The following is a 24,967-nucleotide window of genomic DNA, read 5'->3' on the forward strand; positions in this document are numbered from 1 at the left end:
AAGCATACTTTATTTTTATTTGAACTGGTCAGTTAGGATGTTTTATGCCAGGCAAACACTTAATCATGAAATATTTAAATTAAAAATAAGTTAGTTCCTTATAAGTTAGATCCTACAGAAATCTCCAGGTGCCACATACAAATAGAGAACATCAGCTATAAATTAAATAAGTTAAAATAAATAGTAGAATAGATACTCTGATAGGTCCAGCATAAATCACCACCCCTCCCCCCCCCCCATTATCTATACTGTGATGGACTATTAGTCCATTGAGACTAGGCCCTCACTGAAAGAGAACTCAATGCCCAAATATTCAAGTCATGTTCCAACGTGAGGATTGGGTGCTGAGAGTCTAAAACAATGGCTGAAGGGCAGGGATCAGCAAGGTGAAAGCCCAGAAGCCCAGGGCTTTTATTCCTCCATGCCTCCTTACAGTTGACCTGGAGACATGGAAACAGGTAACTCAGCAAAAGGCAACATGTGGCCACAGAGCAGTAGCCTATGAATAACCATTGAGTCTGAGACCGGTAACGCAGCCAAATTCTTCATTGTACCAAGACCTGACAGTTTCCAGCCCAGTCTTGGACTTAAATTTCATCATGGAGTGTCTGATTTTGTTAAATGGGTTGGATTAATTGAAGCTTCTGAATTAGAAAACAAGCCTTTTGGGGGTAGAGTTGACGCTACAGATGACAGATATTCAGGACATGTGCAACTAATGCCCTCCACAGGCAGGCATTTCTAATGGACCACCACACTCCTTCATCTCAGACTCCTCCCCACACAGCACTCTAGGCAGCCTCTGCCCATCAGCTGTGTTTAGCATTTGAGACGAAAATTGTTTGCTAACCATGATCCTTCTCTCTGTTCTGAACTATTCTGTGTAAAGGGATACAAGCACAGGCACTGATGCCTGACACCCATATGGGTCAGGCACCTTCAGACTAATCATGTAACTGCTTTAAACTGTCATCCAGTAGATAGATAAGGCCATCTAACTTAGAGTTGTTAGAAAGATAGGGAGGATGTATGTAAAGTGCTCAGTGTCACGTCTCGTGCATGGTAGGCATTTAACAAATGAGAGCTGTCATTATCACATTATCATTGTAAGTCTATTGATATTAAAGATGGGATGACAACATTTCCATTAAGAGAGGGAAAGCACAATATTACATATTAGGTTGAACCATATGAAATAAATGATCAATTGTTTTTGACCTATAGAAACGGCAATTTCTTCTAGTTCAACCTACTACATAATGTGTTTCATTTAAGTCACTTTTTCCAACTTGATCAAAATTTTCCTTTCAAACACTGCCCCCAGAGACATACTTCTGTCCCTCAAAACCTTACTCAGTTACTAGAGTAAGCAAAGCAAGGAGTCTGGTGGACTTAAGGACCTAGTATCTAATACCACTAACTATATCCAGTCACATAACTTCATAAGGCCTTGGCTTCCCCATCTGTAGATTGGGATTAATTGTGCTTTCTTTAACAGGGGTTTTGTGAAGATAAGAGATATTGGATGGGAAAGCACTTTAAAAGTCAAAATCATTATACCAATGCAAGGTATTATTAATTTCACTCGACTATGCCACTTCAGAAAACATTAGCATTCAACATTTAATTTTTAATCATGTTTTTCTATAGAAAAACTGCATGTAAAAGAATAGAGAATTCATGCAATCATGCCAAATGATCAATATCAATCTTGACAATACTGTCAAATGGATATTAGAAGTAGAAGTAAATATATAGTGCTTTGTCATTAAAAATTGTACTTTGTCAAGATGAAATAAATGTGATAAGAGGAATAGTAAGAACCACTGTGTTCACAAGTGCCTCAAACATCAAGCTCTTATATTTATACCAGAAATCACACACATTACAACAACTCACAAGGAAGACTGAAGAATTGCCTGCTTCCTTCCTTGGAGGTCTTTAAAATGGGTTGAGAAAGTTTGATTGTGGTGTGGTTTGCTTAAAGATAGGTATATAAACTCCATGACCTCCCAAAGCCACTTTCAGACCAATGGCTTTATCGATTCTAAGAAGGCACACTTTTCTTTTGCCTTCGAGGGAAGTTCCTTGCCTGTATCCTAAGCCGGGGCTATCGGTTAGTAAGGGGCGGTGATGTGTTTGGACCAGCTACTAGCAGAGGTGAATGTGGCTCAGTTCCCATCTGGAAGTTTTCTTCCCTTGTACGGTGAACTTTGGCCAATGTAGGGCACCTAGGGAGGGTCACCTTTAGTCAGCCTCAAAGGCGCTGTTAGTAGCTCCCACATATTCAGACTTCTTCTTGTGCCTTGTCCACATTTTCCGAAGGATGCTAGGGACACCGCAGGAAGCACTTCCTGTCAGCGGTAAGGAGGCTTCTGCCCCCTGGGGAAGGGTTGGATACTCTTCTGTCATCTTCTTGAGATGTCTGGATCTAAAGAGAAAAGCCAGGGGTGGGTAGGGAGGACCGTCATTTCACAGAGCCAGACTTAATTTTTTCCCTCAAGGAGTAGACCCCATTCATCACTCCCTAACTCACTTTTCCGCTATGTGCAGTATGGAGGATAGTGGCAGGGGCATAAATGTACATGTTGACTTGAGTTTTGCATACATGCTTGCCATCTTAATGCAACATGAAGGCAGTGAGGGAGTTCCTGGTGGGGGGATTATCCCCTCCTGCTATTCTAGCTGCTGGTTCTGGATCAGTTAAATCGTGGGAGTTATAAACTCGATTAGAAACTTTTCTTACATACCTCTTTACCTTTGGGCAGGAGCCCTTAACCTTATTTATGAAGCATTTCTGAGACCAGTGTGCCTACCAGCAGGCTCTGAATATGACCTGTAATTACATTTATCTAATTAACCAAAAAACCCTCCCAAATGACACTTCTCTAAGTCTACAGAGTGGTGTTAATGAAGTGGAAACCATCAAAAACACTTCAGCTTAATCCTAGGGAAACAGTTGAGAAGACACTGCAGAGACCCAGGATTATTGCCCTCATTAAAAGGTAATTTAAAGCTGGCATGGATTTTGTTTTAGCATCTTGAGAGTCTGTAAACCAGGCCACCTGTTACTGTTCTGTGGCAGGACCAGGACTGTGTGGGGAGCCCTGCAGGCAGCAGGCGGGGAGACAGCACTTACCCTCTTGTCAGAACAGCTCTGTTCTCTGAGCCCGTGGCTGTTGCCTCTAGCGTGGCCGGGGCTTTCACGGAGATCCGGGCCACCGGAGGAATCTGGGTTGTGTGGAAGGGGAAGGGAATGTGAGGCTGTGGCCATGGTCCCAACTCTGGCACTGACTGGAGCCAGTTGACTAAATTGATCCACCACCTAGGACAATGGTCCTCACACTTTGCCAAGCATCAAATCTCCTCTGTGGGGCTTGTTAACACAGTGCTGGGCCTACCCCAGTTTCTGATTCAGCAGGTCTGATATGGGCCTGAGAATCTGCATTTGTAGCAGGTTCCTAGGTGCTCCTAGTCCCAGAACCCCACTTTGAGAACCACTGACCTAGAGAACTTGAGAGAGTTCTTACCTGAGAACCTGTCCCCCCTCATGTTCCCGTTGCCTGTGTCCACTTTGTTGTCAAATCCTGCAGATTCTTGCTTTGAAAGACTGCCTACATCAGTGCCATTCTCTCCATTTCCTCTGCTGCAGCCTTCAGATCCTGTCACCCGGGACCTCCTTGCTTCCAACCAGACCCACCACTTATCCCAGCCCCACTGGATTTGCAGGGCCTCCCCACTGCAGGCCATACCTAGGCCAGCTCTGCAGCCCACACTTCCAGGCTCCTCAAAACTGGGCTCCACCTCATCTATGTGGCTCCAGCTTCTGGGATGCCTGTGGGTACTGTGACAGCTCTGGTCCCAGAAGGGCTGGTCCTGTCTGTCCTCATGCTCATGCACAGCTCTGCATCTTCCCTTAGCTTTTCCTTGCTCTCTGGATTGAGCCTCATCTCTGCCTGTCCTTCAAGGCCACTTTTTCCAGGAAGTCTTTCCTCAGGCTGGTGGCCCAAGATGGTTTCTCTCTGCCCTTGTGTCCCGTGTCCTCGCAGCTCTGGGTACTTATGTGACATGTTTTGGCATTTCACCAATTCTGTCTTTGTTTTTTTCTTTTTTTTTCTTTTCTTTTTTTTTTTTTTTTTTTACCAATTCTATCTTTCTACCGTTCTCTTCTTGTGTCATGTGCTTGTCTAGTCTCCTGATCCCCAGAAATGTGGCATGGTGTGTTTCAGGGTCTGGGACTTAATCCCTTTGGTGGCCCACTGCAGCCCTCCTAAAGAAGGTGGTGAGTGCTCAAGAAACATGGATTGAATTGAAAAGTAACTGAGGGCCTAACCAGGGCTAACTCCAGAGTTTGCTCAGTCAATGGGTATACACTATGCTTTGTTCCTTCACCCCAGCCCCATTGAAAGCTCAGGGTCACCACATTCCTGGAATTGCTGGGAAATTCCAGGTCAAGGACATCATGATTTCACAGTCCCTTTCTCTCCTGAGCAGGCCAAATGTGTGGGCAGAGTTACTGTGCCACCTTGTGGCCTCTCAGGAGCTCTCCTCCCCATCAGGCCAACAGCCCAGCCCTGGGAACATACATACATACATCCCTCCTCTTCCACTGTCCTTAGTCCTCCTCCAGTGCATGGCAGCATTGAATCAGATTTAGTTGTGCAAGCTCTGAATCACTCTTTCACCCACCCTGGGATAAGGGGCCTCCTAAGAGCTGCATGACCCCAGCAGCACTGTCTCAGGCTCAGAGGAAAGGGTCAGTCATGCTGCCCTGCCTCCTTGTTCTCTGCATTAGTATTGCCCTCCTCCTTTGAAACTGTGTCCCCATTACTACCCTATTCCGTCTTAACTCATTCTGGCCTCTCAAATGCAGTTACCTCTCTGCCAAGGGTACTGTCTGACTGCAGCCCAGAGTCTGGGGGCAGGTAATCCAAGACTGTGAGCCATCCTCTACCCCTTAACCTTAGTCTTTTCTGGGCTGAGCTGTGGGCAGCTGTTAGAACTGTTGCAGCCTGACAGTCTGCATTCTGTGGTAGTAGCTCAGCCATCTTCAGTTTCTCTTAAGTACTAGGTGGGGGCAGGGGGCTCCTGATGAAACAGCTTGTCCCATCCCTACCCTTTGTAGGGTTTTTCCTAGTACAGGGATGACCTAAGTGAGGTATTTAGATTAGATTTTTCTCCTCACACTGGGAATGAAGTGCTCACTGCCCACTTTGTTCCTTAAGGACGAGGGGGCTGGCCCACACAATCTCCAGGATCTTTTCTGGTCCTCACATGGAATGATCTATCAATCTGGAGAGCTGATGCTCACACAGCCCAAGATGCCTGAGCTGACCTCACCTCTAGCCAGAATTCCACTCCTACTGTGCTAACGCAGAGTACCCACATTCATGCCCAGAAGACAATGTAGATGTCTTCTGTGCTAGATCTGGACATGCACCACCTTATCTCCCTTCAGGGAAAGACAAGCTGCCCAGCTGCTAGGGGGCAGGCAGCAAATGGCTCTCAGCTCCTTTGGGTGGGCCTAGGATGCAGAGGGCCTCTCACCCCAGGGGATGCCCTCCCTGCTGACCCTGACCCACACTCCATGGGGGGCAGCTCACATACCATAACAAAGCAAGGAGGAAACAAAGGCTTGGCCAGTTGGGCCCAACTCAGGACAATCTGGATGGGTAACACTTGCCCTGGAGCTCCTGCCAGCAGGTATCAGGTGTGCATGGTGGTTTAGCAGTTGACTCTGCTCAATCCTACTTCCCTTTTCCTATCACACATATTGACCCCTAATGTACATCTCATACCCCATACCCCACATCTGAGTCTGCTTCCAGAAAACCTCACATGGAGCAGATGTCCTCCAGAGTTGTCCTGACCTAAGATGGCTGGTGTTTTGTATTTTCACAATGTTCAAGACCCTTACATCTCATTACCCCTGCAGCTGCCCCTGGGAATCTGTCAGGCATTTCCACCTGGCATGTGCCTACCATAGAAACCACGCCTTTCCCCACCATGTTTGAGATGTCCACTAGGTAATATCTTCTGTTTGCCTAAAAGCTGAATTTCTGGCAAGAAAGAGAGCAACATCCAGTGGTGTGCTATAAGATGATAGACTTGGGGAGCAAAGAGCCCTCAGGGAAGCTCTTCTGACCATCTTCAGGCCTGGAACCAAGGGCAGGGCAAGAAGTTTGAAGCACAACAGATAGAACTAACCAGGCTTATTTTACTTACCAAAGATTTTCCATATGCTCGATTCCCACACAGATTTGATGATTTGGGTTCTGAAATCCCCACTGCAAGGATGAACAGAGGAGGCATTAGTCAGTGGAACTCTGTGTTCTACTCCCCCCCCCCCCCCCCCCCCACCCAGTTCTGTGTCGATGATCTCATTAGCTAACTGATCACAAGCTGGGAATTTCTAAAGACCTTCGTACCAAGCAGCAAAATCAGGCAGTAGGGTCAGGCAGTGGGGCAACTGTTGAGTGGGTAATCTGCACCCCTGGCACTCTTCCAGGGGGTGCCGAAACTAAGGTCTAATGAGATCACGTGTGTGGAAGCTTTTGCTACTGTGTGTGCAGTAGGTACTCCGAGAATGTGCCCTTAGCTTGTCCTTCCCTCCTAGGGTGCAACATCACAAGAGGTTATCAGGGGTTAAGTCTTTACAGCTGGGATCTATTCAGCCTGCTGATCCTGGACACCCCTCTGTGGAAATGAGCAGTGACGTCCTGCCTTTGTTGGGAAGCACTGCTTCAGAATGTGGGAGGGTTGGAGTTTATCAGAGTTCTGAGCCATTGGCTATGGAAGACACATGAGAACCTTCTTGCTAGGCCTTTATTCCTGAGGCCCAACCTACTTCTGAATAATCTCTACCCTGACGTCTGCAGCTTCTGAGAATCAAGTTGTTGAGCTGAGGTAGCCAATAACAGGTGGGGGAAAGTTGCCTTTCAATATAATTCTCTCCTTGGGCAGACATTCCAGAACAAGCCCCATTCTTCACACTATAGCGGATAGAGATAAAACACTCCCCAACCCAAGGAAGAAAACATTTCAATGCCAATAAAATGAAGTTACAAGACTCCCAAGATTACATCATAACGTACAGTGCTCTGGCATAACAGCAGCTCATATTTTTGAGTATTTACTATGTCAGGCACTGTGCGGAGTGTAAAACACATAAACATTGTCTCATTTAATCCTTACCATATAACCCTGTCAGGTAGATATCATAATAGTCCGCACTTTCTAGATGAGGAAATGGAGGCTTTGGAGATACATAACAATTAGAGGAAGCCAGGTGAGGATGATCTAGGGAATGGCAGACTGCTTTGGGGGTCTTGCAGGGCTGGGGAAGCTTGACTGAGGGACTCTGGGAGGTGTTTGCCAGGTAGAGACAGGGAGGGCAATCCAGGGTCAGGGAAAGACCAGGAAACTGAATATAAGGAAGTAGTCACGGAATCACCCCACAGCTCAGGGTTGCTGCTTGTATGGACAGGCAGGGACAGGAGTGTCACAGGAGGTGGCCCTGGAGAGGTCAGCAGAGGAGGGGTTCTGGGGGGCCTTGGGCATGGTCTGCAGGGCAGTGGGGATGGGAAGGACACTGAAGCAGAAGGATGGCAGAGGCAGATTTTTCTGCTTTAGAAGGACCCCTTTGGTAGCCTTGTATAGGGAGAGGGACTGGTGGCTGAGGGCCAGGGTGGGGTGCTAGGCACCAGAGATGAAGGGGTCTGAGTCCAGGTAACCTGAGGTAGGTACCAAGAGGGAGAGATGAGACATCCAGGAATTGACATTGTCAGTATTTAGTATGTGGCATAGGGGGTGGAGTAGGGATGGGGAGGACAAAGGGGATGTTAAGGAAAACATCCTACTTGAGGAAGGAAGAGTGGTTTGAAGGAGGAGGATGCATTCCATTTAAACAAGTTGATTCTCAGGTGCCTGAGGACATCCTGGTAGAGACATTCCAGAGACAGCCAATTCTCTTGGGCCCAGGAGGTGGGTGTCCCTATTCCAGGCACTTGAGGTTCACCTGCTCAGGGCCTCATGGTGAAGGCGTCTTCCTTCAGAGTTCCTGCAATTTCCGAGATCCTCAGAGAATCTTTCTCCCATGTGAGAAGGCTATGTCATCCAGGAACCTTCTCCTGTAGCTCAGAAAAGAAGCATGCCCCCAGATCTGAGATTCCTGGAGACACACATCCTTTTGATGGGAGGATGGGAGACTCCTTGCCCAAGGCCAATACCAAGCCTTTCCCGTGGAAAGCACTGGGTCTGGCTTTGACTCAGAAACCTGCTGTCTCCCCCAACCCCCTCTGGAGTCTATCAGATTGGGGGAGCTGAAGGAATTGAATCCATGCCCAGCTCGATCTTTTTTTTTTTTTTTTTTTTTTTAAACCTGACTAGCACATTCCCTGCATGAGCTGACTGTCACATGTTGGGCAGATTCTCTCCATTTCATTACTTACTGTTTTCTTTCAGAATAAAAGACTGACTTGGGCAGTTAAACTTCCACAGGCTACTTAAAAAGGAAGGAAAGTGGCCCCTAAAGCTAGACAGTTGGGAAGACATTGTTCTCTAGGGGTGGAAATGAGGGGGGTATAGAGGCATTAGCTAGGAAATTAGAAGACCTAAGATTTACTCTCAGTTCTATTGCTAATAAGCAGTGTGACTTTGAGTCAAACAGTTTCTATGGTTTCAGTTTCCTTTTCTGTAAATGGGCATGGGGTGGTTGCAGATCAGTGGTTCTCTACCTTCATTGTGCTTTAGAATCACTTGGGAGGCTTGTTAAATCAGAGATTATTGGGTTGTAGCCCAGAATTTGATTCAGTAAGTCTTAGGTGGGATCTAAAATATGCATTTACAGCAAGTTCCCAGGTGATTCTGCTGCTCTGGAGACCCCACTTCAAGAACCACCCATTAGACCATCTCTAAATCCTTGCTAATCAATATATTGTCTTCAGACCAACGTCATCAACATCATGGGGAAGCTTCTTAGAAATCTGGGGCCCTGCTAAGTCCTACTGAATTGAAATCTGCATGAAAACAAGATTCCCAGGTGATTCTTTTGCACATTAAAATTCGAGAAGCATGGCTGTAAATTCATTTTATGATTTTGTAGCGAAGATATTCTCTTTTTCTCTTTCTACACACACATGCACCCACCCACCCTCCTATATATAGACACAGAGAAAAATTTATCTCTTAATTTGCAAGGCAGATTGTGGTTTTCCTAATGCTTTCACTCTACATATGTGTATATGTAATCACTTAGCTAGAGAATATGGCTTGATTTATCTGTTATTATATGTAGGATAATAAAAACAGGATCAGGGTGTTAGTGATCAAAGAAATCTTAGAGATCCAGTCCAGCATCTATGGAGAGAGTAGATGGATGGATAAAGATACATATTCCATGATGTATTATTTCAGTTCTTATATAAAATTGCTGACACTGAAAAGCCTTGAGAAGGACATCCCAGACTTTCTATTGTGTATTTTTGGAGTTAAATTATGAATTAGTTTAGGCTGTGGACATAACATAAATAACTTAAACCAGCGATTGAAGGTGAAATACCATCAGACTTCAGTGGGCTAGATGCAGAATCCTGTTTAACTGCTTGGGGTGGAAGCCATTTTTCAAAATAGTGCTTAAGGTTAAGACTTACAATGTTTCCAGTTTCCAAAACAAATTTGGCCCTAAATTCTTTGTAGAGATTGTTGAAATAGCCCTAAGTCATTCACATTTACAATTCTGAGATCTTAAGATGGCAGTTTATGAAGGATTGTATAATTTACACACACAGCCTGTAAAATAATGTAAGCTTCTGTTTCTTCATGAGTCATGTCTATACTGGTTTTCTCTCCCCAAAACATAATGATTTTCATCTCCTCTTGAATCCAGCAGGACTTCCTGTGGAGCAAGATGGTAGATGAAAGCATTTGCCCATTACACACAGCCAGGAGTGTTTTTCAGGAGTGTTGCAGCTGTAGGTGGGGCCCGAGAGCGGGTGCATTCAGAGCAGGAACATAACGCGCCAGCCCCGGCGGCGGCGGGGGAGGCGGGGGCGGGGGAAGCGCACGCCCCACGCCACAGGTGCTGCGCTCACCTGGCGTGATGGAGGACGCCAGGGAGGATCGTGAGGTTATTGGACAAAATGCAAGCCAGGCCACAGACACTGTGGCTGCTGGTCTAAGCGCGTCGTTGCCCCCCAGGGAGATTCTAGGGACTCGATCCAGGACGCACATACCGGGTCTGGCTGGGGCCTTGGCAAGGTGGGGTCCCTGCTGCCGAGCACCGTGGAGCCTGCCCGACCTGCGGCCCTCGCCGTCGCGGCGGTCGCTGCGATGTGGCAGCAGCTCCAGGGGCCTCGGAGTGTAGAGGTCTGACTCGATCACCACCTGCCGGGAGGAGGAAGGACAGTCAGCTTGTTCCTCTCCTCCGATCTTCGGATGCACTTTGTGCCAACAGTGAATTACTGGAGTATTCCTTACTCCAGCGAATGCTACCAGCAGTGAGAGAACTTGGGTAAACTGGCCTCCAACAGTCAACTGTTTTATTGAATTTCAGCATGCCAAATGGTGCCATGGTGTAGGAAAATGAAGGTTCTGGGGGTTCCTCACCAGCAGCCCTTCACAGAGTCAGGAGCCTGAGCCATCACCTGGTTTGGTAACAGAACAGGCTATTTGAAATGAGAACAGTTCTGGAAATCAGGGTCTTCCAGTCTTTGCGCTAGGCAGACACCCTTGTTCACAGAGGACAGTTTTCTGAATGCTCTAGCAGAGGGAAGAGCTAGGGAGAGGACTCGGAGCCCAACTGATTCTGAGGTTTTAAAAAGAAAGAAGCTGCTGGCAAGACGGAGCAGGCACAGCCCCCCTGCTCGCGTTTCCCCTCCTTGCAGAACGCCTGTGTTAGGTGGAGCTGGGAGATGAAGTTCCACTGTGTGTGCTTCACTAAGTGGAAACTCCAGAAAGCCAGACAGAATGCTAGGAGCTAAGGTGTTTTCAGTAATGATCACCTGCTGAATAGTTATCTTGGGAAGTGCATTAAAAAGAAACATCCCTTTCATCAGGACCCACCAAAATGGGCCTTAAAAGTTATAACAAACATACTTAAATCACTGGAATAATTTAAATGTAAAAAGTTGAGACAAATAATACTGTATTTTATCTTAATACCAGGAGTGATGAAGGGAACCTTAGCAGTTCTTGGCTCATACCCTGCATAGTATTATACATATCTAGGACATTGGGGTCATTCATTCTGAATTTCTTCACTTCTTTGAAGCTAGTTAGTTATCTCCAGTAGTACACCATGGCTTCTCTGAGGTTAGCATACACTCATTCTCTTGCTCCTTCAGCAGATATCCTGTGAGGGCATGTTTTGTGCCAGATCCTGGGCACTGGGGGCATCTGTGAATTAGGTGGACCCACCTCAGCCCTGTAGTCTGACCTGTGATAGATCCCCCTCAGTTGTCCATACAGAACAACTGTGCTGCTTTTGGAGGATGCTGAAGCAAATAAGACTAAATTTATAAATATTTTAATAGGATTATAATTCAATTTAGTGGAGAAAAATTGGATTTTTAATAGTGTTAGAATAAATGTCAGGTCACTGGAGGAAATGAATCTGTGTTCACACTTCTCATACTAAAGTAAATACCAGACAGATAAAGATACATGTTCAAAACAAAACAACAAACACTAGAATTGAATATGGCTCAATACAACATTTGTTACATATGAGGAATTATCTATCCCATGTATGTAGAACTCTTACAAATCAATAAAGAGGAAGAAAACAACAGAAAAATGGGGCAAAAAACATGAGCTGGCAATTGACCATAGAAATACAAATGATAAACATGAAAAGGTGTTGAATAATAATTAAATGCAACTGAAAACAAAGTTCTTTTGTTTTGTTTTGTTTTTTGTTTGTTTTCTCCTCTCAGATTGTCAGTGATGAAGAAGGGAACTCCCTTTGGGGTCATGTAGACTGGAGTTCACACCTGACTTTTGACACTTTGTGGTTATGTGAAAAGGAGATCGATATTCTTGTGTGTCCTTGCTGTACTGGGGCATGGTAAATGCCTGTCATTTGTAGAGATTCTATTAGCATGGCTTGCGCTGTCTCTTTGTGCCACATATTTATCTACAGAATCAGAGAGCAGTTCATATCTCCCAAAGAGTAAAATGGGAGAAGCTGTCACTCTTTGCTTCAGTTTACCACAAATAGTCCTTTGCTTAGAAAATTAATATATCCCAAATTTGGTCTTATCTGGATTAGGAAATTAACTTTTCTCAAACCCATTTTAGGGCCCAGACTCATTCATTCTGTGCCTTTGGAGAAAGCTGATAATTGAGGAGCATGTAGGATTAGTCCTTTTTCTCCTCTGGGCACTGCAGAAGGTGGTCCCTCCACCCCCCCCCCCCCCCGTCCCCAATAACTTCAAATATTTATTCCTTTTTCCTCCCATTGTACCTAAGGTATACAATGTGTTGATTTGTACATTTATAAATTGCAGTATGATTAGAAGGTGGTGTTTCCATTGAGCTGGGGGCAGCATGGATCCACCTTGCACCAGCTCACTGGGGACTGTGAAGCACAGCAGTGGGTGTCCAGCACTGACCACCCTGTAGTAACAGTCCCCTCTGTGCTCCCCTTACCTTCCTTACCCTTGGCACTGTACTTAGCCATGATGTTGCCCCAGAATACTGGAAATTTCTGGATTAATGGTTGTTCAGGGCTCCATTCCCCTGGACACGTAATCTTTGGCCTAAAGGCCTTCCTCTGGAACATGAACCTCCAGGTTGAACAGGAGAGACCTGAACCTCATTACTGACACAGGGCTCTCAGCTGTCAGTGGTATTTCTGGTTTTATTTTCATTCTGTCAGCATTCTTCTAAGTGAGGAGGAATGAAAACTGGTATGTTTTCAGATCTACTTTGTACAAGGAGAAAGTAAGGCAGGTAATGAGAGCCTGAGGAGTCCATGGGGGAAACCCAACATTTCCTCCTCTGAAAGGGAAGCAAATGTTCCCTTTCAGGAACAAGAAACCACCTCTGCAGTCCCTTCTCTGCACCGTGGGAAGAAGAGAACTGGGAAGGATAGAGGCATTAGCTGCTCAGCCCTCTGCTGGATGCAGGAGGTTTCCTGGGGATGGGGATGAGGCTGGTTACTTCCCAGGTCATGACTTAGGGCCAAGTGCCTCTTCTGGGTATCTTCTACAGCCCCCAAAGGATGCCAATGGCAGGAAAGGAAAGAGAGAGGTGTTCAGCTCTAAGAGGGCTCCAGAGGAGTACATTGGGCCCATACCAGGGAATGGACAGCTGAATGGATGGCTGTGGCCTTCTGAAAGCCTGGGTTATTTTCTGGTCTGTAGGGCACAGTTTGAACTTGCTATTGCTGCTGGTCTTAGAAAAAAATGATCTGAGAGCAGGCTCTTTAGCACCCTGAGTACAGGGGTAAGACCGGGGAATGAGGAGAGGGAAGGGGGAGACCAGGTTAAATGTTGGATTTTCCTTTCCTAGTTAGCAAACTGCCTTCTGAAAGTAGGGGAATGTACTAGTGCAGTATGCTGATGATCCCCTGCTGGTCTTGGGTCAGAGATTGGAAGAACAGAAGGCATGGGCTAATACCGAAGCCTCAGGATTCCATCTACTGACATCCTTGATTCACACTTCTGTTTGAAGTCTAGGGGGCTGGTGGGGCGTTGGAAAGATAGGTGAGACCTAAGTGATGGAGAATCATCATGATTTAGGGCTGATGGGATCCATAGCAATGTTCTAGCCAACTCCCTAATTTTATACATAGGGAGGCTGAGGCCAAGAGAGGTCATGTGTCTTCAAAGTCACAGAGCTATAAGGGGCAGAGCCAAGGATGAGAGCCATGATTTCATGACTTCTAAGTGAGTGCTTTTTGTAAAACCTGTAGAAATGCCTACATCCAGATAAGAAATTTCAAGTACAATTGATTGCTCAGTGCATTTTGAAAAATCAGTAGATTTCTAGACCAATTTCTCCCCGGCAAGGTTGAAATCTGGGAAGAATGTGACATTTACACATTTTATTTCTCCATCTTTCCTGGTGGTGGTACTTATGCTGCTCATTATCCTGGGACTGGCAATCAGTGGCAGTGGCTCCATTGTACTGGGAGGCCTAACTGACCATACCTTAGTGATGCTGTGGCACTAAGGATGGCTTAGAGAGGAGAGAGATTTGTAAAGGAAGGAACCTGACTCCACATGGTAGCCCCAGGAGTGGGAATAGATACAAATAAGAATTTCAGGACAAAGAAAGTCATAGACATTGGTAGGTTTGAGCAGTTGCAAAATACTGTTTTTCTTGGGAACTCAAAGGGAAGCCAAGAGCCGGTTGGATGAAGAAACAAAAAATCCGACAGTTCTTTCTTTAGGACTCACTTTCCTCATCTTAGGTAGACTAAAACCTTTCTTGTCTTTTCTAATTTGAATGTTCTGTACAGCTAGGCTAAGTTTTGCAAGCAAAGGATGAGTCAGGCTGTTAGGGGAAGTGAGAAATTTAGAGAAGAGATCAAAGGCCAGAGGGTCTTATTAAGTTGTCTCACCCAGAAGATTGCATAGTTGAAAACAAGACCCTAGCTTCCGATTTTATTTTTTTAATCGAAAGCAAATTTTAATATGTATTCATATACTTGAGTCATTTTTTTCTCTGAGTAAAAATATTTTGGAGAGGGAAAGTCGTAAACCATAAACATAACAGTCTTTCTCAAAAATTTCCACTCCCAAGAAACCTGAGAGCCTGGTTCTACAGTGCCCGGTTGAAGTCAATTGGATATTCCAGGAGACTGTGCCCCATGTTTTGGTTCTTTTGTGTATCTTAGGCCTGTGTGGCTTCATCATCACTACTGAGAGTTGTCTCCTTTATTTAGGTTCTAAATCTTAACTATTGGAAAGCATAATGATTTAGTTTCCATTTTAAAAGCTTTTGTAAATACTGTTCTATCATTATAAAGCCAGTAGGTGTTGGTATTAGGAGTGATTCAGACAGGGACATTGTTTAAGGTTAGAAATTCAAAGCAAGAACTTGGTTGAGAACCAAAGATTCCCAATTCCCAAGAGATCTGCTCTGATTCTTGAATGATTTGTGTCTCCTTCAAATCCAGATGCCCCTTGAGCGAAAAGTGTGTTGTGAAACTTTTCTTAAATTCTAAATTACCTGCAGACAATGATTTCCCTTTCCATTTTTGGTAACATTCACTACTCCTTGAAAGTCAGGAGCATTTTTCTTTGAGACTGTGGGCTTAAGTTTTCAAGGACCAGGAAAAAGGTAAGAATCTCTTGCCCTACCACAAAGAAAATTTTCCATCCATTAAAAGCCCTTTTTGGAGCACCTGGGTGGCTCAGTTGGTTAAGCATCAGACTTTGGCTCAGGTTATGATCTCGTGGTTTGTCAGTTTGAGCCCTGCATCAGGCTCTGTGCTGACAGCCCAGAGCCAGGAGCCTGCTTCAGAATCTGTGTCTCCCTCTCTGCCCCTTCCCCACTTGGGCCCTGTCTCTCTGTCTCTCTCTCAAAAATAAAATTAAAAAAAACTAAAAAATTTTAAAAGTCCTTTTCTTTCTTAATATATAAAATATTCTTAAAAGTCATTTTAGAAAGACGTACAACAGAAAAATGGGCAGAAGACATGAATTAGGAATCTATAGAGAAAAAATATTCAAATCCCTGAAAATATGAAGAATGATATTAATAATTAAAGAAATGCAAATTAAAGCAAGATATTTTCACCTATCAGATTGTCAAAGATTAAAAACATTGTGACATACAGTATTGACTTGGGTATTCTGGTAAGAGTACTTCAAAACAGTTGCTAAGAATTTGGCAATGACTATACATTTTCTTCAATGTTCATATCCTTTTAGCATTTTCTTATTTAAAATTGGATATAATTGGGGCGCCTGGGTGGCGCAGTCGGTTAAGCGTCCGACTTCAGCCAGGTCACGATCTCGCGGTCCGTGAGTTCGAGCCCGGCATCAGGCTCTGGGCTGATGGCTCAGAGCCTGGAGCCTGTTTCCGATTCTGTGTCTCCCTCTCTCTCTGCCCCTCCCCCGTTCATGCTCTGCCTCTCTCTGTCCCCCCAAAAATAAATAAACGTTGAAAAAAAAATTAAAAAAAAATAAAATTGGATATAATTGATATATAACATTATGTAAGTTTAAGGAGTACAATGCGTTGATGTGATGACCCAGCGTTTTCATATCTATGAATTTATCCTCAAAAATATTTGCATAAGAGCATGAAAGATACGTTCAAAGATATTGCTTGTGGCATTGTTTTAGTAGAGAGAAAAATTACCATTTGTTGGTAATTTGGTTAAATAATCTAGAAGACTTCAGATTTGATTTGGGTAGAAAATTATATAGTACATTCATATAATGGTATGGTATGCAGTCTTCATAAGGAAGAGGTAAATCTATATGTATTAATTGGCATGTAAAGATATTCAAGATTTATTGTTTAGTGAAAAAAGCAAATTGCACAACAGTATGTTATTGAGCAATGAAGCACAATAATGATATGCTAGTATATGGGAAATTTTCACTTAAAAAGTGCCAACTCTGGGGTCCTTGGGTAGCTCAGTCGGTTAAATGTCTGACACTTGATTTCGGCTCAGGTCACGATCTTGAGGTTCTTGAGATCAAGCCCTGAGTTGGGCTCTGTGCTTGCAGCATGGAGACTGCTTGGAATTCTCTCCCTCCCTCTCTCTCTCTCTGCCCCTTCCCCACTCGTGCCCTTTCTCTCTAAATAAATAAATAAATAAACATTAAAAAAAAAAGTTTAAAAAGAAAGTGCCAATATTAATTGAATGCTTAATGTGTCACAGGTTCTGGGCTAAGCACTTTACATGTATTAAGTCATTTGCTCCTTCCAATGGTTCTTGAGATGTGTGCTCCTATTATTCCCATTTGAATGCTCTTTAGCATTCAAATTGAGTCCAGTATGGTGGGCAACTTGCTCAAGGTTACCTAGCTAGAAATGGATAGGACTGGAATTTAAGCCCAGGCAGTTTGACTCAAAGTCTGTATACCTAACTGTTCTGTTCTACAGCTTTTTAGAATTTTCTGATATTATACTTTATATGTTCATATTATTTGAAATTTTATAATGGGCACATATTACTTTGGGAATTAAAAAAGTAATGTTTATAAAACAATGACTAAAACCCCGTCTCATTCCCAGGACACTTAAAAAAAATTTTTTTTTTAATGTTCATTTTTGAGAGAGAAAGCATGAGCAGAGGCAGAAAGAGAGGGGGTCAGAGGATATGAAGCAGACTCTGCACTGACAGCAGTGAGCCCGATGTGGGGCTCAAACTCACAAACTGTGAGATCATAACCTGAGCCGAAGTCAGACACTCAACCAACTGAGCCACCCAGGTGCCCCTCCCAAAATTCTTTTTTTTTTTTTTCAACGTTTATTTATTTTTGGGACAGAGAGAGACAGAGCATGAACGGGGGAGGGTCAGAGAGAGAGGGAGACACAGAATCGGAAACAGGCTCCAGGCTCTGAGCCATCAGCCCAGAGCCCGACGCGGGGCTCGAACTCCCGGACCGCGAGATCGTGACCTGGCTGAAGTCGGACGCTTAACCGACTGCGCCACCCAGGCGCCCCCCAAAATTCTTTTTAATGGAGAAGAGGCTTTAAAAAATTGAGATACTTAGAAGATCAAAATGGTGTTCTATGAAAAATTGTGATAGAAATAGAAACTCCAGCATAACTGAGGGGAAACAATCAGCAGTTCAACCTTTACAATGAAAGTACAAAGATGTATTGACAATTTTTGTATAAAGAAATCTGTAAGTAAAATGAGAAATTTACAGCACCATTTGGCTTTAATGACATGTAAACTAATTTTAAGGTAATGTATATGCTTATTAGAGTAGCAAAAGATAATACAAAAAAAATGAAAGTTGATGTTAGTGAGGTTGGAGGCAAATGGAAAAGCATTGCTGGAAGCCTGGCAGCCATTCAGAATTCCTGGTAATATGTGACAAAACTGAAAGCAGAAACCATTTTTTTAAAAAAAATCACTGTTCTCCACATCTAGCAGTGTCTCTTACACATAGTAGGAATGCAAATATGGGATGGATGGATGGATAAATGAAACTATTCTTATCCTTTTACTTGTTAATTCACCAAGGAATTAATCCAAAAGAATAATATTTACTACAAATTAATTGCACTGCTATTTATAATAGTGAAAAAATGGAACATAGCCAATTGCCAACAATAGAAGAACACTTAGGTCAGGGATGCTATACTCACATCTTGGACTCTCTTTCTTTTTTTTTTTTTTTTAAATTTTTTTTTTCAACGTTTATTTATTTTTGGGACAGAGAGAGACAGAGCATGAACGGGGGAGGGGCAGAGAGAGAGGGAGACACAGAATCGGAAACAGGCTCCAGGCTGTGAGCCATCAGCCCAGAGCCTGACGCGGGGCTCGAACTCCCGGACCGTGAGATCGTGACCTGGCTGAAGTCGGACGCTTAACCGACTGCGCCACCCAGGCGCCCCTCTTGGACTCTCTTTCAATAAGAACAACAATTTTTTAAGAGAGTAAGATTTACTCTACGTGTCTGGGGAAAATGGCAGAATTGGGGTGGTGGAGTCCAATACGGGGCTGTTTGCTGCCTAGTTGACATTTGTCAATCATTTTGGTGAAGTGGAGGACAGGAAATACAGAACAGCAGTATGCGATAGAGAAAAACTTCATGGTTATTGAGAGCAGGGCAGAGGGAATGAAGAAGCTATATGCTGCTTTTGAACTGAAAACCAACAAAAGGGATCAAAACTGAAGTTGTCCTTACATTCTTGGTCAAGAGGTGTTGAGAACTTTTGACTCTTCTTCTGGCTGGACTGGACACTGCAAAGAGAGAGAAAGGGATAGTTTTAGAGAACACTGGTGAGGCTGATGTAGCCTCAGAGAGGGTTTGCACCTAGAGTGGGGAGGGGCAAGTGGGGAGAATGGGGTGTGGTTACAATTTTAGGTGTTACTAAAATTCATAGCAGCATTACTCACAATAGCCAAAAGGTGGAAACAGCCCAAATGTCCACTAACAGATGAATGGGCAAACAGAATGTGGTATATACATACAATGGAATATTATTCAGCCTTAAAAAGAAGTAAAATTCTGATACATACTGTAACATGGATGAACCTTAAAAACATTAAGCTAAGTGAAATAAGCCAGACACAAAAGGACAAATATTGTATGAGTCCATTTATGTGAGATACCTAGAGTAGTTAAATTCAGAGACAGAAAGTAGAATAGAGGTTACGAAGGGGTTGGGGGAAGAAAGGAATGTGGGTTGTTATTTAACAGGGATGATGAAGAGTTCTGGAAATGGATAGTGGTGATGGCTGCACAACAATGTGAATGTACTTTGTGCCACAGAACTGTATACTTACAAATGGCTAAATGGTAAATTTTATATTATGTATGTTTTATCACCACAGTAAAAAGCTTAAAAAATCAACCATTAAAACATGTTAGTTGGTGAGAAAAGGTGTGTACTTTGTTGAAATGGAGATACTCAGACATCTGTTTTCCATATTGCTGCTAAAATGATATACTTGGAACTGAAATCTTCCATGTCACTGCCCTGCCTAGAACTGAGATGACTTCTTGTCACCTACCAGATAAGTGATCAGAGGAGTGCTGGCTGGTGGTATTTTCTGCAGAGCACCTACAGCCAGGAAACCTGGAGTACGGTGTGCTGGTTTATAGCCAGGGTTCCCGATTCCTTTCACGTGAGGATGAATTGGAACAGGACCCTTTGCCAATTACGTGACTTGGGCAAATTACCCATCCTTTCCACACCTTACTCTCCTCATCTGTAAGACAGGGTAATTAATAGCAACCATCTCAGAGGGCTGTGACAGGTATTAAATAAACTAATTTTTATAACGCCCTTGGTCCAGTGCCCGGCAAAGCGAAAGTTCTCAAGAATTAGTGGTTTTTACGATTTTCTTTCTTCTATCTCTGCAAACTGAAGGCAGGTGGAAAGAATAGGTGATAACTTCTAAGTTAGCATTCCTTCAGGATTTCTCTTTCTGGAGTTTTCTCCATTTCTTCCTACTGTCCCCTGACTCCCCTCACGAATGCCTCCCCATTGCTGTTTATCCTCAGAAGAATTATTTTGAATGCTGTGGTATTATTCACCCTAGAATTAAACCCACTTTAGTGTGTTGCTCAGGAAATAACTTCTGGTATAACTTCTTGGTAAAACCACAGCTTTTATCTTTGGTATTTACTGTGAATTTTGTCTATGAAATCTTTCCCTTCAAGTAAGGTTCTTTCTCTCCAGAAAGTAAAAATCCACACTTATTCTCAGTCATAGACTTGATCCCATCCTTTAAGCTGAACCCAATATATGTATGTATGTGTGTGCTGGACAGGAGGATATAATACAATAACATAAATGTAATAATAGCTCGCATTGAGCTTTACCAGCTGATGGCTAATTTGCCTTATCTCATTCACTCTTCTAGCAACTCTGTGAGCTAGGTATTCTTTATTAACTACGTTTTATTGGTGTGGATACTGAAGGTTAGGGGCCGCACAGCTGATTGTGGAACAAGGCCCTATACTTTTAACCATTGGCCACACTGCCCATGCTGCTGAAGCTGTGCTCAGAAACTGTTTTGGTCATTTTAGTCATGCTAAACGATAGCATTTGGAAAAGGGCATACCAGGGAGGACTGTAACACTTGTTAGATAAAATTAAGCCAACTTCTATTTCTGCTGTTAAAGAATGTGGGGACATAATGAAGAGTTACCAATCTCTCTTGTAAGCAGTGACTTAAGAAGACCTAGCACAGTCTTCTCTCACTGAAAGCCCTCTGCTTGATAGCTTTGGAGAAGGCAAGATGAGGCAAAAAATAAAAACAAATAAAAGAGGTGAACTTCTTCCATGTATGGTTCAATGTAAAACTGCAAATACTCCTTTTCTAGAGAACTTCCTGAGCAGTGACATGTCCATGAATACTAACGAATATTTGGTTTATTACCCGGAGATGGCCATGAATGAAAATGGCAAGAAAGGAATATAGGATTAAACATTTATCTTTGACTGAATATTCATTGCTCTAAATATGGAATGAAAATAGAAATCATTTTGTAAGTGATATATTTAATGGTGCTTACTACATGCTGTTTTAGATGCATTATATATTTTATCTGTATTTCAGTTTTCCCTCCATAATAACCCTGGGAGATAAATTCTAGCTCTCCCTTTTACAAAAGTGGAAACTCAGACCCAGAGAGGTGAAGTAGCCTGACCAGGGTCACACAGTGTGGAAGTGGCAGTTGTCTCTTGACCACTATGCTAAGCAAATGGGATCAGAGGCCATATTTTAAATTATTTTATTCAGGTGAAGTGTGACATTGCTCTTGAATTGTTGAATAAGTTTTTAATTAAAAAGGGCCATTGGGCTTTGGTTTTTTTCTCCCTTTAAAAATTGTTAAATGGGAAAAAATTACAGAAAATTGACATTTTAACATTTTCATATTTGCTTCCAATTTGTTTTTTCGTGTAAAAGAAATAAAAAAATTAGCAAGTTTAGATTCCCTTTCTACTCTCCCCCAATTCTGCTTCCGTCCCTCCCCAGGGCTAATAAGATCACTAATTTTATCTGCATCTTTCCAGCCTGTTTTCATACTTTCTCTGGATATACATCCATAAATAATGTATAGTGTTGTTTTTTATTTCCAGATGTAGTAACTGTTATCATACATATAAAATTTTTCAGCCTGCTTTTTTTTTTCACTCAACATTATGCTTTTGAGATCTGTGTATACACATAGATCTAGTTCATCCCTGTTGACAACTGTGGAATATTCCATAGTATGATGATACCACATTTTACCCCTCTCCTCCTCAAGGACATTTATTTTCAGTTTTGCTCTCCTAGAATCAATGCCACTGTGACCGTCCATGATAAAAGTATCCAGCAGTGCAACTGCCGGGTCAGAGGGTAGGCTTTGACTTTCAGGTACTTTTCAGAGTCTCTAGAGTTCCAACTCCTGCACGTGGGCAGACTCCTAGCTCTTTTTTCTCTCTCTGTATGTGGCAATAGATGTCAAAAGCTTTATTTATGTTCTGCTGGCTGTCTCTTTGTGACCAGGCTGAATCTCTCCCTTCCCCCCCCTGAGCAGTGGCCCTGTCAGTGGCTGACACGGGAAGAAGAAAGGAATTGTTTGAACAGGGGGTCACAACACCAGCAAACATCCAGCCCCCTTCATTCAAGTCTGACAATGAAACCAGGGCTAAGCCAGAGTCCCAGGCTCTCCCAGCAAGGCAGGGGCTGCAGGGAGGGACAGAGGGAGCAGGAGAGAGGGCTGAGCTTTGGAGGGGATGGACGGGGGAACTGTCCAGTAACCAGACACCTGCTGTCCTCTGAGCTCGAACACAAAGCCCTTCCTGGGACTTGACACCATTCACCCTGGAGCACAAGGGCTTACAGAGTCACACTTTTTGGCAATGCTAGCTCGAGGTGAAGTTTGGGAGCATGGCCCTGGGATCTGTGTTAGAGGCCAGCCCTGGGTCAGGGCACGATTTGACCACTTTATTAGACTTTAGGCCAGTGCTGGGAGTATTTCCCCTCACATTTCACAGCATAGCTCGGAATCATACTTTTGAGCCAGCTGGTTCTCATTTCAAAATCCACTTGCTCATTGGAGAACATGAAAGAATCTCTCTGGCTGCCCTGGGAATTTTGTTTTCATCTCTCCTAAAACAATGGCTTGCTGTTACTTCCATTTGGTGGCGTATTGGGTTGCCAGTGTTCAATTAAGTGAAACTGGGAGTATTTAACCGCCCTCATTCCCACCCCACCCCCTTGATCAATTGTTTCTCAATGATTAATGTCTATCCATGTACCTTATTTTAAACAATAACAATACCATCAAAACAGAGAGCCCATCAAACCCTCTGAGAGACCCGAGGAAAACCATAGTAAAACAGCACGTGATTGTCCTTACCCTCCGGCATAAGGTGCCGCTAAGGAAACAGTCAAGGGCAATTTTACTCACCCTTGGAAGGGATCACGGTGGTGAAAACTTCTATATTTTCATCACTGCAGCTGTAAATCTGATGCATCGTTTCAGCCTTCTCTCCCCCAAAGTGCCGGGAACCGGAAGCCTCTCTCTGAACCCCTAGTCGCGAGGTTTCCTAATCCAGTCTGGCTCGGGGATCATTGTGCCGGTCCACAAAAGACAGGCTGGTGCTGTGATCTCATCTCATTCCAGAGTCTTCACTGCAACATTTTCTAATCCCATCTGTCTTTTTTTTTTTTTTTTTTTTTTTTTTTATGAATCCTATTATTGTAAACCTTTGATTGAGTGTGGAGGCTTCAGTCCCCTCCCAGCCAGGATGTATTTAACATTTTTATTTTGCCTGTCTGCCGCAGTGATTTTGGAAGTCTTTTGTGAAGTAATGATGAAGTGAAATTGCCGACTTGTTAACGCCAAGCTTGGCTGGAGAATTTCACCCAAAAGGAAACATGAATTTTGGTACCAGCAATTACTCTCTTCATTTTAGAAATGAAGGGGCTCCCCCCCTGCCCCCCCTTCCCAATAACAGGATATTCAGTAATTTGTGTGTTAATTTGGCTTCCTTCTATGTTTCTATTTTAAACAAAAGGACTATTTTTCCAGAGCCTTTTCGCCTCATGCCCGTATGTGACAAGGCTGACAGTTCTAGAGAGCCGTGTACAACCTTGCAGGTGCTTGCAGAGACATGGTGACAAGCAGTGCCCCGACACTCAAGGTGTTACAGGAAGATTAGATTTACAGGAAGATTATGTTTTTGTTATCCTAAATATACTAATATATCTTATCCTATATATTTTATTTTCCTATATTTATATAGAGTAATATATATATAGCCTATATTTTGTCTTATAGTTTCCATATACACACACACACACACACACACACACACACACAAACACACACAAACAAGGTATGGCTGAGATGTATGTGTATTATGTCAAACCCACTGCCTTTCATTACACGGTGACAGACTTACTTCTTCATATTGGTAATGATGATGTAATCATATTAATAATGACAGTTGAGGGGCACCTGGGTGGCTCAGTCAGTTGAGCATCCAACTTTGCTCAGGTCGTGATCTCACAATTTGTGGAATTGAGCCCCTAATCAGGCTCTGTGCTGACAGCTTGCTCAGAGCCTGCAGCCTGCTTCAGATTCTGTCTTCTTCTCTCTCTCTCTCTCTGCCCCTCCCCTGCTCATGCTCTGTCTCTCTCTCTGTCTCTCAAAAATAAATAAATGTTAAAAAAAATTTAAAATAAAAAAATAATGACAGTTGATATTTATCAAATGCTTGTTAGGAGTTAGGAAGCATGATATATAATCTCACTTATTATTTTTTAATGTTTTATTTATTTTTGAGAGAGACAGAGACATAATGTGAGTGGGTTAGGGGCAGAGAGCTAGGGAGACACAAAATCCAAAGCAGGATCCAGGCTCCAAGCCATCAGCACAGAGGCTGACATGGGGCTCGAACTCACAAATTGTGAGATCACGACCTGAGCCGAAGTCGGTCACTCAATCGACTGAGCCACCCAGGCGCCCCTAATCTCACTTAATATCTACAGCCACCCAATGAGATTAGCTATTATTTTTGCCATTTTATAGGTGAGGAAACTGAGGCCTGAAGAGATTGAGTAATTTGTCCAAGATTAAAATACCTAGTTCATGGCAGAATTAGGATGTAATAACTAATTTGACTCCAAAGTCAATGTACTTAATCACTAAATTATATTCCATTCTTTACCTCCAAAGCCTTGCCCCCTAGTTTGAATCTGGGGGTTCAGAGCCCCTCTTAGATTTGGACTTGGTGTCCACTGCTATTTCTAGAGTAGACGAATTAGGGGCATTTACTCATCAGTTAGTTGTCAGTATAACAATTGTTTGAAAATTGC

General features: G+C 43.4%; 1 protein-coding gene across 1 annotated transcript; it reads right to left on the reverse strand.

The window, feature by feature from the left end:
* Positions 1-23,591, reverse strand: VXN (vexin). The gene is made up of 6 exons (XM_045455044.1): positions 23,055-23,591; positions 18,828-18,883; positions 10,233-10,383; positions 6,226-6,287; positions 3,140-3,231; positions 1-2,431 (listed from the first exon to the last, which is right to left on the reverse strand). Exons 1-6 carry the CDS (start codon positions 23,119-23,121, stop codon positions 2,248-2,250), a joined length of 612 nt encoding a protein of 203 aa, XP_045311000.1. The 5' UTR covers positions 23,122-23,591; the 3' UTR covers positions 1-2,247.
* Between the last annotated feature and the right edge of the window lie 1,376 nt (positions 23,592-24,967).

Source organism: Leopardus geoffroyi, chromosome C3, assembly GCF_018350155.1.
Source record: "Leopardus geoffroyi isolate Oge1 chromosome C3, O.geoffroyi_Oge1_pat1.0, whole genome shotgun sequence".
Taxonomy (NCBI): Eukaryota; Metazoa; Chordata; class Mammalia; order Carnivora; family Felidae; genus Leopardus; species Leopardus geoffroyi.